Here is a 17,278-nt window from a genome sequence, read left to right as displayed (position 1 = left end):
TTTAAAAATCACACTGGAGAACCTAGAGATTTCTAGAGAAAACACTTTTCTAAGCATGTGTAGGTCCTCCAGCACAATTCGATGGTCAACTTCTGGCAGATGTTGACCATAGAGTTGCGCTGGAGGACCTAGCGATTCTTAGAGAGGTGTTCTCTCAGGTAAAAAAATGTGTTTTTTTATTTGCATTTTTTTTCATTTTCACTGGGGTCCTGTGCCCCTAACCCCAGCAAGTGTGGAGGACTCACTGTACTTCAAGGTTGATTGGTGTGATATCTACCAAACTAGAGCTATTAGTTGGGCAACAGCACAAATTTTCCTGCCTCTTCAGATGCATGTGCCACTGAGTCCAGTGAGGCTTTTAGGTGCTCTTGAATTTCATAATGAACAATGTTTAACATAACTAACACTAAAATATTTTCTTTGATACAGCCTTACAGTGTTTTTGCCTGGTCTGTACAAAAGAGAACTTTACTTGCACAACAGATGGGCTCTGCATTACTTCAGTAACACGGAATGGAGACAAAATCATACGTAATAGCATGTGCATAGCAGAAATTGAACTGATTCCTAGGGATAGGCCATTTATTTGTGCCCCCTCAACAAATGAAGGAGTTACTACTGTGCCTCATTGCTGTGACAAAGACTTCTGCAATAAAATAGATCTTCCAATCCCAACACCAGGTAATTTTTCTGTAAAATATACAGTGCATCATAAGCCATATTTTTATGGCATTTCCCATTCCCTTTCTTTTCTTTAGATGCATTGAATTGCTGTTACTTGTAAATAGGCTGCCTGGGTGGGGCTTCCTGTGCAGTTTAATTCTGTTTTATTTTAGTACATAAAATACCAAGCATTGAGTATACATGTTTAATGAATAAATTGTGACTTTCCTCCCCCTCCTTTGTTCTCTCTATTCCTTTCTCAACTCTTAGGTCCTGTACCAGAGAAGCCTTCTTCTAATCTAGGACCAGTGGAACTAGCTGCTGTCATTGCTGGGCCTGTGTGTTTTGTTTGCATTTCGCTCATGTTGGTTCTCTATATCTGCCATAATCGTACAGTCATCCACCATCGTGTTCCAAATGAAGAAGATCCTTCAATGGATCGTCCTTTTATATCTGAGGGAACTACTTTAAAAGACTTAATTTATGATATGACTACTTCAGGTTCAGGCTCAGGTAATACTCCCCCCCCCCAAATATATGCATGTGAACCATAAGCATAGTAACTTGCTAATTAATATGCAAGTAACATGAGATTTTTATTCTTAGATAAAAAATCATGTTGCATAAAATTTAGTTTGACCGTTGATTCTGGTTCTTTTCCATCTGTGATGAATTTATTATATAACTAGGAAATTTCATTTGGTTCATAGATCTTGCTTTTCATTTTATTTGTGAAGTTATCGTGTAGAAGACAGGAAGTAAACACTGTTGGGTGTTTGACATCAGTGGCATGGCAAAATCTAATCCTCGCCTAAAAACATCTTCATTCCAAATTTCTAAGACATTAACTAGTTTGTTGTTAATATGTATGTTGGCTTTTTATTCCTGGTATTTATGTGGTCTAATGTCAGAGCACGAGACCAGAATCCTGGACAATCAACCAGTCAGTTTTGATTGATAAATCAACAGCACTTTATTGATGGTTCCAGAATCAGCAATCTACATTACTCAGTGTCTTAGCTAAGACTGATGCCTCCCAACCAACCCAGTGCATAAATCCCCCTTGGCAAAATTACTCCTCCCCTAGGCAAAAGCCCGCACTAGCAAAAGCCCTCCCATTCCTCCCTGGTTCCCATCCACCACAACTCCCCCCTCCATAGCTCATCTCCCCATGCTAGAAACTGCATTCCATACCTCTGAGAACCAGGCCCTCAAGGCCACCCGATAAGCACCACCTGGAGCTAACAGTTACAACCCAGCTTTCCCTCTACAAGCCAAGCTAAGCCTACCCTAGCCCTCATTATCCACAACCACTACATATCTGGTAGAATACACCAGGATTCTAACATCTAACAAACAAAACAAGAAAAAATAAAATACATATTGGAACTGCTATGACTGTAATCTTCTTTCATATCTGCCAAGAAAAGAGTAGGACCAGTTGCATAATCCTCTGTTTTCCCATTAGTGAGGTATGTGGAGTGTGAGAATGTGAAAACGTGCCTTCTTAGCTGTGTCGCCCCATTTGTGGAATGGCTTCCCACTGAAGATTTTATTTAGGGATCAAGTAAAAAAAATGCCTGATTTATTCACTGTTAACACATTGTTTTTAACTTAATTCTCTTACATTTATTTTTATTGTTTTCATCTGCTTATATCAATTTTACTTTACAGTGAGCGTTTCATATCTGTTGAGGTTTGGTTCTGGGACTCTTCATGGATACCCAAATCTTTGGATGCTAAAGTCTCATTATATAAAATGGTGTAGTAAAATAGTGTCCCTTACATAAAATGACAAAATCAAAGTTTGCTTTTTGGGATTCTTTTTAAAATTATGTATTTCAAGCCATGGATGGCTGAATCTATGAATGCAGAATCCATCTATTTGAAGGGCCAACTGTACATCACCCTGAGATCTCATGTTATAGGATGGATTAAAAATATTTTAATAAATAAATAATAATACTGGGATTGCCAGTATTTCCCCATGACTATTATGTCACCTTGAAGTAAATTATATCCCAGCTTGTAAAATAAATAAATCATAGAATCAGTATAATATCATTTCTCTTTTGGATTGCTAGGAAAAGATTACAAAGACTGTATTTGCTTTTGGATGTAATGTTAAATCACAATAAAGCTAAGAGAGGCTTGCATTCTTTCTCTACTTCAGTAAAGAGAAAGAAGTTGAGGATCTTCTTAGATTAACCACCATTTGTTGTGATGTCCAGATTCTAAACTGCAGTTCATTTTAACTATAGTCAATTGAAATAACCAAGCTCATTTAATGCTAGGTTGTTTTATACAAGATTTAAAGGGGAAATAGAGAAATTATAAAATCTAGATTATGGTAGTACCGTAATTTTGAAATATTTAGATCTTGTCATGAGGTATGATGAAGGTGGAAGGAAAGAAATAAGGGAGAAGACATGAACTTGAAAGTCATGTACTGTAGTCTGCTTGATAATGAGATGTAATAATAAATTTATTATTATTATTATTAATAAAGAGGAATGGTCAACCAACTTTCAAATGGGACTCATTAAATGATGATATAGCATTAGGTTTCATCAGGAGCAGGTAAACACCTGTTTTGGTAAATTTATCTAAAGTTGGGGGGGGGGTGAACCATCAGAAAGTAAAGTACTAGTTCCTGGTAGCTATGAAGTACTTTTCCTCCAGTCTAATGTCCCAGGGGGGAGACTATTTGTTTCTAACTTTAAACCATGTTTTAGTGTGGTACATGTGGGTTTTTGTCACTGATTGTCAAATAAACTTTGTTCTGTAGGTCTACCATTACTTGTTCAAAGAACAATTGCAAGAACAATTGTACTACAAGAAAGTATTGGAAAGGGTCGGTTTGGAGAAGTATGGCGAGGAAAATGGAGAGGAGAAGAAGTTGCAGTGAAAATTTTTTCTTCAAGAGAAGAACGTTCATGGTTTCGTGAGGCAGAAATCTACCAAACTGTTATGCTACGTCATGAAAATATTCTTGGGTTTATAGCTGCAGACAATAAAGGTTAGAAACCTTTTAAAATTGTTTCTGATCTTTGCTTGTAAAATTTATAAGCATGGGAAGGCGTGGGGTGGTGGTGGTGGTGGTGCCCAGTGCAGTTCTTGGCACCCTGACTGACTCCTGCCAGGACCCAAAAGCTGCCCTTCCATTTTTGGCCAGAAAAACACATAAAGTGGAACATACCCCCTCCAAAACAAAACAAAAAAACGACACACACACATAGACACAAACCTTTGTAGGACTTTCATCTGTTTCAGGAGGCTCTCCACCCTGAAACAGCCATGCAGACCCCAAAATTGCAGTGTGACCAAGACATCCCAAATGGTGGCTGTGAAAGGAGAGCAGTGACTCTCTGGAACTCTGTAAAAGCTGAAACTTATGTGATGCAGACCTCTGGGTTCTGGACCCCAAATGAAATGTTATAAATTATATTGCAAATCTAATGACTGTAAAATGTAAATCTGGATTATAGGCATTCTGCTGTGATTATAAAAGAATTCTGAAAAGTATATTATACCGTTATTAATAATAATTATCTTCAGATATTTGTTCTTTTAACTGGGAAGTTACATAAGTATAGATTTACAGTTGATTTAGTAGGTTTACTCTTGTTGCAACCACCTATTGGATTTAGGTCTTTGTCTGCAATCCTGTACTTAAAGTATATTTAAATTTCATGAGTATTGGGATGTAAGCAGCCAATATGTGAAAAGATGGAAACATTTTTACTTATTTTTTGACCCCAGTAGGAAAGCTTTCCTTTGGATTGACAGCTTCCTGAAAAAAGAGTTACATCAAATGCTGGCCAAACATAAGAATATAATAGAGTTTATTTATGTTTGGTCTTTGGAAAGTGTTTTATAGTACTTCTTTTATTTTACAGATAATGGTACGTGGACACAGCTCTGGCTGGTGTCAGATTATCATGAGCATGGCTCTCTCTTTGATTACCTAAACAGATATACTGTCACTGTGGAAGGAATGATAAAACTAGCTCTGTCTACTGCCAGTGGACTTGCACATCTTCACATGGAGATTGTTGGCACTCAAGGTAATTTACCATAATGAATCTTTCACATAATCAGTATGGCCTAATCAGAAGAAGTGTTTCATGAATAAATACATAATGCTTTATTTAAAAATAAAGAATAAAGTTTTGTGCTCTGACTTCTAATATACATAGTCTCAAGACAGTGGAACTCACTCCCTCGGAGAGTGATGGAGTCTCCTTCCTTGGAGGTCTCTAAACAGAGGCTGAATGGCCATCTGTCGGGTATGCTTTGATTGAAAGTTCCTGCATGGCAGGTGGTTGGACTGAATGGCCCTTGTGGTATTTTCCAGCTCTATGATTCTAAGTCAATTTACATTACATTTACATTATTCAATTAATTTTTTTAGAATTTTTTAAAAATATTTTTATAGTTTGATTTTCCATGGATCATAAGGAGGCTACTAATGTCATCTGATTAACAGAGTTCTGTATATAGTCTTTTTCCAAGCAGAGGAGTTAAATGCATGGAGTCATTTAATATATACATAGTCATATATGGAGACTATGTAAAACTGTCTGTGCGCAATAAACAAATATGTACAGTAACTGAGTCTAGCGTGGCCATGTCAAGAACAGTGAAATGTACAGTATACAGGTACACCGCATACTACTTTTCTTTGTATTCATTAAATCAGTTTATGTGTTTTCTAGTGGCAGTAATATAATTGTAGTACTTTTCACTGGAGTTTAAGCGCTTTATGTTATCTCATGTAATCTTGGTTATATCTGTTAACTAGTTTAATTCAAAAGTTTAATGTCCTTCAATATCCTGTTACATTTTTCTCTTAAAGATCTAAAAACTGTTCAGAAATTTAACTCCAGAAATGTTCTGGAGTTTAACAATGAATTTGGATTTTAAAGTGTAATTAAGAAATATATTTTTAGAAAACATCATTTAGTGTGCTTCTGTTTTGTTTTTGTTTTGTTTTTAATCTAGGGAAACCCGCCATAGCTCATAGAGATTTGAAATCAAAAAATATACTGGTAAAGAAAAATGGAACATGCTGTATTGCAGATTTAGGTCTGGCAGTAAGACATGATTCAGCTACAGACACAATAGATATTGCACCAAACCACAGAGTGGGAACGAAAAGGTAAAATAACTCTCTTTTTTAATAGAATGTATTGGATAGCTGCAAACTTGAAGTAAGGACTCTCTAGTGTCCATTGGAAGCAAATACTACATTTCCTATAACTAGTGCAGTTTATCTAGTTTGGAATTTTAGGTTTGAACTTTAATTTTATAATGTTAAATGTTAGAAATTTGGAAACAAATGGTTTTAGTTTATTTATTTTTTTTATTTCAAGAATTTATATCCTGCCTTTCTCCCACTGTGAGATTTTTCCCTATGCAGGAATGTTCCATCATGTGAGACCTTGTCTGATGTGGTAAAATCCAGTCACTGTTCTATCTCAAGTGCTGTTTGTGAGAACTAGGCCTAATCTCCATGGTCCTTTCTCTATATCCTTGCAGCTGCATAGTCTCTGTATATTTCATTTCTCTTCCTTGTGGTCACATAGCATGTGCCCTAGTGGCCAGAGAAGTAGAAAGAGAATGAAGGCAGGAATGCACATAAAAGAATTTTCTTGGGGTACCTGGAGGCTATTCCTTCACTTTTTGTATGGCTCATCCCTATAGTTCAGTTAGGTGGGGTCTCCAGTTTTGAATTCCTTCTCCGGGGAGAGGGAAACCCCTAGCTTCCCATGCTTTCAGACAAGTCCTACTTGCTGTGTAGGATAAATGTGCACAATTAGCAATCTGGAGAGCCCAACGTTTATTGAGGGATTGAATTCCTTTCTTGCAATATTTTTAAACCAGGGTGGGTTTCTGCTTTATTTTTGTTTTTTCCCTGGGGATAAATGAAATGTTGTGGAAACGCTGGGAAAATGGGGGGGGGGATGCAGTACTTGCTTTTGTGTTCCAAATTTAAAGCACAATTTATTGTTTTGTTGTTGTTAATTGCATTCAAGTCAACCTCGACTCATAGTGACCCTATGAAAGAGGCACCTCCAGGACCTCTGATTCTCAACTCCTCTGCTCAGTTCCTATAGACTTAGAATTATGTCCTCTTTGATTGAATCTGTCCATCTAGTCTTCCTCTCTTCCTACTGCCTCAGACAGTAGTTACACATTTAATAATTGAATTTACTTTTAACTCTTTCTTTTAAGAAGCAATTGAAGTGACCATCTGCTGAACCCTTGAGAAATCTGGCATCTTAGATTTTACCTATTTTATATTAACCAAGCAAAGGTTTAAATCTGAAAACCGAAACCATCAGCATTACAGTAAAACAAAATCATTTATTCACAACTTAATTTGCTTCACAATGGCAGTTACTAAAAGCATTTGGGGAGGGGGAGCTGAGAAAAACAGGAAAGCTTACCCAGGACACACTGGATAGCAGTTTTGTTACATGAAACTTTGTTCACTTTGATTTTCTGAACCCTCACTGTAAATTTTTTCTGCTTCTTCTGATCCTTCATTTTAATATCTTTGTGATACTTAGAAACTGAATGTTTACCAAGACTGAGGCAAGCTTCTCCACCCATTCCCATGTCAGTTTCTTTCCTGATTTGGTATATTTTCAAATATAGACTATTTACTATTGTATGCTGTAGAGAGTAAAGAATCTGAAGAAGACAGGAGGCAATAGGAGTCAGATAGTAGGTTGTTCCGTGATGTAAAATTTTACCATGATGTAAAATGGATTAACTTAAAAAGAATCCTAGATTGCATTCTTGGATCAAATAATTGATGATGTACTGTATTCTGCAATATTTTATTGAAAACTTTATTTTCAATAGTAAGTCCTAAGTGTGCTTAGAAACCGTTTTGGGATTTGTCTATAAAGAATTGGTTTTTTAAACATTTCTGGAATAAAATGTATTTTTTAAAATGGGAGAGGGACAAAAAAGGTTGGAGGACAAAATGGGAAGAAAATGTCCTCCTTTTTCCCTGGGCATTCACATCTTCATCAAAGGGGCCAAGGAATTGGTTTTTCAGGGATTGAGAGAAACTCGAAGGTAAGAGTTGGTTAATTCATAGAATAGAATCATGGAATCATAGAAGAACATACACATTTTGTCTTCTTTTTTTTTGTTTGTTTGTTTGATAGCTGCTTTGGGAGCCATGTTAACTACATAGCTGGATAAAAATATTTTAAATAGGTAAATGAATTTAGAACTTGATCAACCCCTGCCCCTGGTCTACCTGCCCATGTGGCATTATGAATCATATGCAGGTGCCCATAGATGCCACAATAGTACCCTAACGTCCACAGCAGTTATTCTATCAAATAAGGAAGACAGGCCTAAGGGTTGATTTGATAACATAAAAGAAGCCATTCACTGCAGTTACACTGAGGCTTTGCTGGCCACCTTCAGGTAACCTTTCTTAAAATTTGTATTTACTGAGGGGTGACAAATATATGGCTTTCCAGATGTTGGGTAGGAGCTCCTGGAGGCAGACTGATGTCTAGCACACTAAAAGACTGTCACCAGAAAGATAGTTATCAGGTGTTTATGGATCATTTTTGGTTTGGAGCAGTAGAAGGAGAATAGCAACATTAATGAAATAGAGCTCAGTTAGAAGCACTTACTGGTGATTGGCTGGAGGATAAAAGCTAAGTCAGTAACGAGTGTCTCTAAGATTCTCATTATTATATCATGATAAATAGGTGGAGTGGCTATAGCAGCTTATAGTACCTTGTCTGAAGAAAAAACTGGGTATCTAAATTTCAAAATCACTGATTTGTAGATGATACGTTTTGTGTGTTGTTTTTTTAAAATAGGTACATGGCTCCTGAGGTACTTGATGATTCCATAAACATGAAACATTTTGAGTCTTTCAAAAGAGCAGACATATATGCAATGGGATTGGTATTTTGGGAGATAGCTCGTCGATGTTCCATTGGTGGTAGGTACAAAAATCAAGACAAAATCAATGACAGAATTCTGTTACTGACATCGCAGAATCTTAATTTGCACCTTTGTTTTCATAACTCAGGAATTCATGAAGATTACCAATTGCCGTATTATGACTTAGTCCCTTCTGATCCTTCTGTTGAAGAAATGAGAAAAGTTGTTTGTGAACAGAAGCTACGACCTAATATTCCCAACAGATGGCAGAGTTGTGAGGTGAGAGGTTTTTTTTAACAGTATTTAAAAACATTTAAATTGTTGTAACGTTCTGTTGTTACAATGTGAATAAAACTGCTTTGCATGAAAACAGTGAATCTGTGGATTCCTGTGTCTCCTTCAAGGATATAGATTCACAAATGCTTCTGGGTTTGTAGACACAGTTGAGCATGCAAATTTAAACCATTTTAACACTCATCCAGGCAGTTTTTTTTTTAAAAAAAAACAACTCCAAACTTGTATTGAGTAGTTTCTAGTATGTTTACTGGCTTCACAGAAATCCAGTATACAGCATAATATAAAAATATTGCATATCCACAGTTGAGATCCTACATCATAGACATAGGTCCAAAACACACTGCAGAAATAATCCAGATTGAAACTGCTTGAACTGCATTGATTCAGTGCTAGGGAATCCTGGAGACCGGTGTTTATTGTGGGACCAGACCAGAGCTCTCTGATAGAGACAGTTAAATATCTCACAAATCTACAGTTCCCAGAATTCCCTAGCATTGAGCAAGGGCAGTTAAAGCAATCTCCAACTGGATTATTTCTGCAGTGTGTTTTGGACCATAGTTAAGAATACTTAACTATGCATTGTTTCCTGGCCTGATTCCTCAAACCCACCTTAACAGCCAGAAGCCACACTGGAGTGATGGAGGTCTACTCTGCTGGCAGTTGGGCAGTAGCAGAATGACATTTCCAGCACCCTCCCTCCAATGATTTGCAGTGTGACAATCAGAAGCAGGACCACTTTTACAACTCCTTGTCACCACACAATGCTGGCAAGAAGTGGCTGGGCTGCTGCACCTTGATCATCCTGTAACTGCACCTCGATCACCAGCAAGAAAGATCTCTAGTGCTTGGTGTGGCTGGTGGCTGTTAAAATAAGTTGGGGAGGCATTTGCAACTGTGGCAGTAGTGCCACTATCATAAACATAGATATCAAACAAGTAAGTCTAGCTTGTGCATTCATAACTGTTCAGCATGATGCCAACCCACAGCCTGAAAAAATGTTCCAATGTCATTGGCATGCCTAAAATTGTTACCAGTTCAAAACAAATGCTTTGAATCCCGCTCCCCCAAAGCTAAAAAAGAAGAAGAGAACCTGAAGTAAAGCTTCACTTTTTATTTCTTTGTCAAAGACCTAATGTTAATAATAGAGCTAGACAAACTTCTACCTCAGAAACAGAATAGTTTCAGTTGAGGAAATTGTCCTCCAGTGAAGCACCATCCTTTGTGCCAGCTAATCTTTTGAACATATAGAACACACACACACAAGAGATAATATCAGAAGATGATACTTCCAAGTCGGAAGGCACTCAGTCACCTGTGGAGGAAAAGCAGAAGTTAGGTATGAGTAGCATGATGTCTAAGGACATGGCTGGATTCAGATTCAAAGGCTGTGCACCTGCTGACATGCACAGAGGTGAAATAAAACTTCAGAACCACACAACAGTGGAAAATGGAATGTAAGAAGCAATAAACAGGGAAAGCTGGCTGTTGTGAAACAAGAAATGGAATGCCTAGACATAGCCATACTTGGTGTGAGCAAGCTAAAGTGGACAGGAGTGGGACATTTTCAATCAGATAATTACACTGTGTTTTATTCTGGAAATAAGAAACAAAATAAGAGAGAGGGGGTGGTGGTAATAATAGTGAAGCAATGGTGAAGCAAGAAAGCTGTGTGCCAAAAGAGGTAATGGCCCACGTGCATAAGTCCCTTTGTTTTCAATGGGGCTCAAGCATTTGCAGTATTTCTCTTACGTGGGGGGGGGGGTCTGGAACAGATCCTCCGCATAATGGGAGGGCCCACTGTATTTCTTCAACCAGAGCTTGACAGTATCACGTACTGAGGCGATAGGAACAACCCCATAAGCCAACTGGATGCCTCAGCCTCCTGAGGTAGACCATCTTAATTGTCCTTCCTGCTTTCCCTGCAGAAGCTCTGACTCACAGTACATCTAAGCCCCACCATGTAGTGATCAGTCTATAGCAATGAAACTGAATGTTATTCCAATATCACTATCATCTCATCCAGCACAGAAAGCAAAATCCAGAGATAAAAGAAGACATAAGTCCAGATTCTATTTGGTACAGACTCATGCTTAGGATAGTCATAGTCCTAAACTGTTCACAGTAGGGCTGCATCAGACTTGAGGTCCCTTATCACAACAAGCCTCTAACATCACCCACAACGCCAGTTATATCAGGAAGGCATATTTTGAGAACCAGTGTGGATTGAACATTGGCAGAATCCCTTTGTTCAAGTCACCTACCTTCAGATACACATACTTGAACCCAACAGACAAAAGGAAAAGTCACCTGGTCATGGGAATGGAATCAAGATAGATTACTACAACTCTGCCTTTCACCCATAAGTCTTACCTGCTGCTGCACAGAGACCCATGTCTCATGTAAATCTGAGAGGGTTCACATATGCTCACTGCCAGCTTCATCCACTTCACCCAAATAGGACTTTTTGAGATGAGACAAGCCAGTTCATCCAAGATCAAGTCCTACAGCAATACTTGTTTGCCATTCATTCACCTGGCATTAACTAGCATTTTCAGCCTAGGAAACTGTCACCAAGGTTGTCCAGGCTGTTTAAACTCTGAGGCTGTTTGGAGACAGCCAGCAACTTGCTGTGATCCCCTTTTTCATGATAGTGCAACTATTTCTCTTTTCTGTACCTCCATTTATCCTGTACACCTTCCAGAACTGCTCCCCAAATCTCATCATCTTTTTTTTTTTTTGAAAGAACATTTTCCCAAGATAGCAGGAAGATACTTAAAAGCAGGTCATTTTCCAGCTCTCTCATAAAATGGACCCTTGCTCTTAGATCATACCCAAAGGAATAATCCCTTTTAGTGTAATTTTCTTTGTTCTACTTCACCTAGAGAGTTTTTTTTCTGGTTCTCCCTCTCTCTGCAGTGGTAGTATGCAAACAGAATAGGAGTTCCATGTATCTCCCAGCCTAAGCAGATGGCATAGTTTAGCTGAGGAAAGTGCTAGGAACTGCTAGCTTCAATTTTAGTCCTCCAAAGAGGCACAGACTCATACTAGAGTAGCAGGAACCCCATAGTGAGACAAGGGGTTGCAGGTGGCAAACTGGCAGCAAACTGGCAACCTCCCTTTTCTTCATATAAAGAATGTAGAGGAACTTTTCTTCATATAAAGAATATAAGGGAGACCATTTTAGTACCCCATTGTATATAATGGGTCTTGTGTGCATGTGTGTGTCCTGGCACCAAATCCTAGTGGATATCAAGGGCCCACTGTAACTGACTTCATATTTTCATCCTTACAAACAGAATATTTTCCATCTGAGTACAATCTACCCTCCCCAACCATGGGCTTGCTATCTGCTAATTTAAGCATCCGTGGATGGCAAGCCTCATTGCCCCTAATGGTCGTGCGTGCATGTGGCCACAGCAGAGTAGTCATGCATGCATGTGGCACCATTTTTTCATCTGCTGGGGTGGGGGTCCAGAATGGAGCCCCTGCAGATACTAAGAGCCAACTGTATACAAAAGGTTAGTTAAGCAGTTTTAGGGATTTCAATTTACTGTTCCAGTTTCTTTTTATTTGAGCAGGGGAAGGGTTTGCTTCCCATGCAAGCATTCAAAACTGTATCATGCTTCATTCACATTCTGTCCCAATATCCTGTATTGTCTGGGACAGAAAAGTGTGCCAGAGGTAAAATGAAATACAGTCGCCCCTCCATTTTCATGGGGGGTCCATTCCAGGACCACACACACCCCACCCGCCGGTGGAAACAGAAATTCACCTATATTCAAGTCCCATTGAATGACGGTGCACACCTGTGGGCACATGCCCCATTTTGTCCCTCTGTTTGTGCGGACTTGAAGTCTGCGTCCTTTGCCCATTCACAGGCGGCAAATGGAGAGGCGACTGTACTATTGGAGCAGTTTTTGTAAGCAGGTGTAAGTGGCAGCTGGTTGAAAAGTAAGTTATAGAGTACAATATTATAAAATGCCCATCTTTTGTTGGTCTAGTTATGTTTGAATTGTGCAACAAAACATGACTATGGTTAGATGAGAATGTTAGTACTGCTAACTAATTTGTTGATATAAGTAATGTAGGTGTTGTGTGCCACCGCCACATTGGGTCTCTAATCTAGATAACTCACTAGATTACTAAAAAGTGAAGTTATAGTATGCAAACTAATATTTATTTTCTTCTTTTTTGCTTTATAGGCATTACGAGTAATGGCCAAAATTATGCGAGAATGTTGGTATGCCAATGGTGCAGCAAGGCTAACAGCTTTACGTATAAAGAAAACATTATCTCAGCTCAGTCAACAAGAAGGCATAAAAATGTAATCTTGGAGGTGATTGTGAAGGAAACTTCTAAAGGTCTACATCTGCACCTGATTTGTGCATTGAGAAGGCTAATGGTTCTACCTCACTGAGGGAACAGAAAAATACTGCTGCCTTTTATACACAATAGGAAGATCAGTTAAATCCCAGGATTTCAGTAGCTACGTTAAACTGTTGTACAGATTCATACTGTGCACTATGAACACCTCTTTCCCTGGGCATTAGTTTAGCTTCAGTCATATGTAACTGTTTTTCAAGGATTAATACTGGTCTTTGTTGTACTGAGAACATGAAGCTCATGCTTAAGATAGTGGAGGTGGTGCACACTATTCACTACATTGAAGGATGCCTTGAACATTTTAAAAGCTATTTGCTTTACTCATGATGGTACACTGTATATATGGAACCACAGCTTATTACCGGATTGTATATGGGTTTGGTTATCAAGACACTACATTTGAACGCTTTTTATCAGGATTTTTTGACACAACTTCATTCATCCTGGAGGAGCATACACTACATATGCAATTGTATTTTGTATTATATTTCTGTTCTTTTGCTTTCACAACATTACTTGCCTTGTACTGTACCAGTTAGTGCCACTTTTGAATCTTCTTAGTGCAATTCATTAGGAACCTGCAATGACTTTGGTGCTGATATTAAATAATATGGCTCTTAGCTACAAGGGATTTCATTCTCATATATGGAATGCCTTTCTTTTTACCAAAAATACTTAGTTCTGCAGACTGTGGAAATTGAGGTATATGGATTAATGCAGTACTGCTACCATGGTGGTATGTCACAGTAAATGTTGTGTCAAAAATGGCACTTAATTTTTACTGATTATTTCAAAGAGTATTTCAAGGTTCTTACAAAATTTGATATCAGAACTAAAATGTTAAAATAAATTTTAGCTCCCTAATGCCATCGCTTGAGAAGGATATGTCCACATTATCTGTTTGAAGAAAAGTGCTTTTGATAAAGTGTGAAATGTATCTGCTTTTTCAAGCATGATCCATATGTGAAAAAAGTGGGCACATAGCCTTATTAGTTAGATTCCACATCTGAAAAATGGAAATGTTCCTAAATGTTCCTAATGGATTGGCTCTACACACACTTTTAAAAAGAAATAGTTGGCTCTGGTCATACCCTTATGTAATTTTGGGGAGGTAGAGGGACTGTCCATCACCATACCTTCAGCAAGTGGTGCTGTTAGAATTTTCCACAAACAGCTGCCTTTGTTTAACCCTTGAGAGTCTATGGAGGTCTCTGAATCCCCCTGTCCCATCATATCTGCAGTTAGCTGTATAATTTAGGTGCCAAATAATAGGGTTCATTTTATGAAACTGAAGTACATCAAGTTCATATAATCTTTTGCTAACACCGAGTGTGGGGAACACTGAAAAAGCACAGTGTTTATGCTTCCTGGTGTATTTTGAGTTTTGTCTCTTCCAAATTATTGATCACTACTAAGTTATCTTCAAAGCAATTCCATTTCTAAAGCAAAAATAAGGTATAGTTTCAAAACTGGGTTCACTTTCCATAAATGTTGAATTAAGATAGTAAATAAAATGCATTGGATTAAATTTGCTTTTATGGACACTTACATATGAATGAAAAGTTAAAATTTTGAACACCTTCAATTATTACAGGGATGCAGAAAGATAGTAAATGGTAGCTATAACAATTGTCTGTCATTTTGGTTATCCATAATTGTCTCAAGCTAAATGTCTTAATATATTACATTTCCATGCTGTGTCGCAGAATCCGTGTAAGGTGGCCAGTAGCTCAAAATATGAGAGGTTAGTTTTTGAACAGTTCTTTTTAAAAAGTCAATTTGTATGTTACAAAAATTGTACACTTCTTTGTAGCTTTGACTGTAACATTATTTGAGTTTTGATCCTTTTTTCATTTTTTTTATTTGGCAATGTCTGTGAATATAACATCTCTTTTATCTGTTGTTATAATGTCATCATATATCTTAGAGATTGGCAGATACACAAAGACTTTCATCAGGTTGACTCTTCATTTCCCCAGGTTATCCTCACCTAAGTTAAGAAAACCTGGCAAATATCCAGAACCAACCGCAGTAGCTCAGAAGATTTATATCTTCCTCTCCCATCTCTGAATATCCCAGCTATATCTGTCAGTCAAATGTTTTCAACTTCCCTTTTCTTTCCCTTCAGGCAGGGCATAGAGAACATGCTAGTAGTCCTGAGAGTGGGGAGAAGGAAGATATTTCACTTGCCTTTTCTTCCATCTTCCTCATGGTACTGCAGTGTTTTTCATAGTGAAAGCAATTGAAATGGCATCTTTCAAGTGTTAGAAAACCCTGGTTTTTAAGGACCACTGCATTTCATGCTGATGCACTTCTGTGCATGCAAGGTGGGTCGAGGAAGGAAGGAAACAGTCACCCCCTCCCCCCACTTTCAGTGTTACCTCTGCCCACATGGAAGTAAAGTGCATCATGAATGATAAGAAGGTTTCTAATGGATTTGTGAAGACAGGAGGAATGGGCAATCAGGAGGCTTTAGGTGGGGTTAAAAATGTGCCTTTCCTTGGAGGCAATTTTTTAACAACCCTGAAAGTAGGCTTCTGCTCTAGACTTGGATGTACTTCTACGAAGTCCTTAATATAGATCTTTAAAGGCTTATTTAGGCAAGCATTAATCTTTTTTAAAGGGTATATTGTTATTTTTGTTAAGAGTCCAGGGGACCAAAATATTTTAGCACTCAAACATTAATTTTATATCATTTCAAGGATGTGTTTTGTTTGTGTAAATCTAATTACTTAATACTGGCTTTTGAGAACTTTTTTGTTATTAAAATTGTGTTTGATGGACATAATAATGATCAGATTGCAAATAAGATACATTGAAGAAACAATAGCAAATCCTACCCTCAGAAGTTAGAGCTGTACTTTCTGGAATGCTGGAATTTAAGGATTTGTTATTCTTTCAGAGCTGGAGTTATGTTATTTCAGTTTGCTTGTTCATGTTTTGATGGCCTTTCACACCTTCATATGAAAGAGGCTATTCTAACAAAGTAATGGTTTGTCATCTGGGTGCCATGAATCCACCTTTTACTTAATGCCTTGTTTATACATTGTTTTCAGTCGTATTCAAATTATTTACATGTTTTTTTAAAAAAAAATCAGTTGCTTTAAACTTAAATTACCTCTTTAAAAGACCAAGGTACATTTACCTCATTGTGTGTATAACTTTTAATGTTATTTTGAGAACACTCTCAAGGTTGGCTATTTCATGTTTCTTAAAATATGGGTATTATACCAATAAATCTTCAAACACTGCTGGTACTAAACTGGTTCTCATCCAAAGTTATTTGTGTGCATTGCCTCTTGGTACTCTGGCTAAAGTGGCCTTTCCTATTGATTTCAGTGCTGGGAGGCAGCTTGGTGTCCTCTGTGTTGATTATGCACAGAGTAGCCTCCAATGCAAACTCACCACTTGTGTGGGGATCGTATCCATATTGGAGCCATCTGCATATTTAAACAGGCCCTGGATCAGGCTGATTATATCTTCTGCCAAAACGGCATATTTTATTTCTACAGGTTGAATATCCCTTATCTAGAATTCTGAAATACTCCCAAAATTGTCTACATGGGTCACTGAGATAGTGACATCCTTGCTTGTTGATGGTTCAGTGTTTACAAGCTTTGTTTCATGCAGAAAAGTATTTTAAATATGTATAAAATTACCTTCAGGCAACGTGAGAAAGGTATATACGAAACAAATGAATTTCCTGTTTAGACTTGGGTCCCATCTCCAAGATCTCATTCTGTATATGTAAATTTTCCAAAAACTAATATTCAAACCATTTCTTATGACAAGCATTTCAGATAAGGGGGATTCAACCAGTATTTTGTTGGTTTTTGCAAGTATGTATGCTGTTTTAGCAGTGTAGCACCAGCCTCTCCAAAGCTACATGGGTAATAACACATATGCATTTTTACATTTTGGATTATAAATTTGTACAAAAGTGTCACTTTCAAGCCTTACGGAATTGTTTATTTTCTCATATGTCTAATTAATTTTGTATTTGTAGAGT

At 37.7% G+C, this 17,278-nt stretch overlaps 1 protein-coding gene across 1 annotated transcript; it reads left to right on the top strand.

Moving 5' to 3' along the window:
* The first annotated feature begins 429 nt into the window (after positions 1-429).
* On the top strand, positions 430-16,531 carry TGFBR1 (transforming growth factor beta receptor 1). Its single transcript, XM_042474470.1, has 8 exons — positions 430-681; positions 934-1,176; positions 3,452-3,682; positions 4,563-4,730; positions 5,668-5,824; positions 8,523-8,647; positions 8,738-8,868; positions 13,089-16,531. Exons 1-8 carry the CDS (start codon positions 540-542, stop codon positions 13,212-13,214), a joined length of 1,323 nt encoding a protein of 440 aa, XP_042330404.1. The 5' UTR covers positions 430-539; the 3' UTR covers positions 13,215-16,531.
* The last annotated feature ends 747 nt before the right edge of the window (positions 16,532-17,278 follow it).

This window comes from Sceloporus undulatus, chromosome 6, assembly GCF_019175285.1.
Source record: "Sceloporus undulatus isolate JIND9_A2432 ecotype Alabama chromosome 6, SceUnd_v1.1, whole genome shotgun sequence".
Taxonomy (NCBI): domain Eukaryota; kingdom Metazoa; phylum Chordata; class Lepidosauria; order Squamata; family Phrynosomatidae; genus Sceloporus; species Sceloporus undulatus.
The sequence above is the reverse complement of the archived record's forward strand: the minus strand, read 5'-3'. Positions and strand labels throughout refer to the sequence as shown.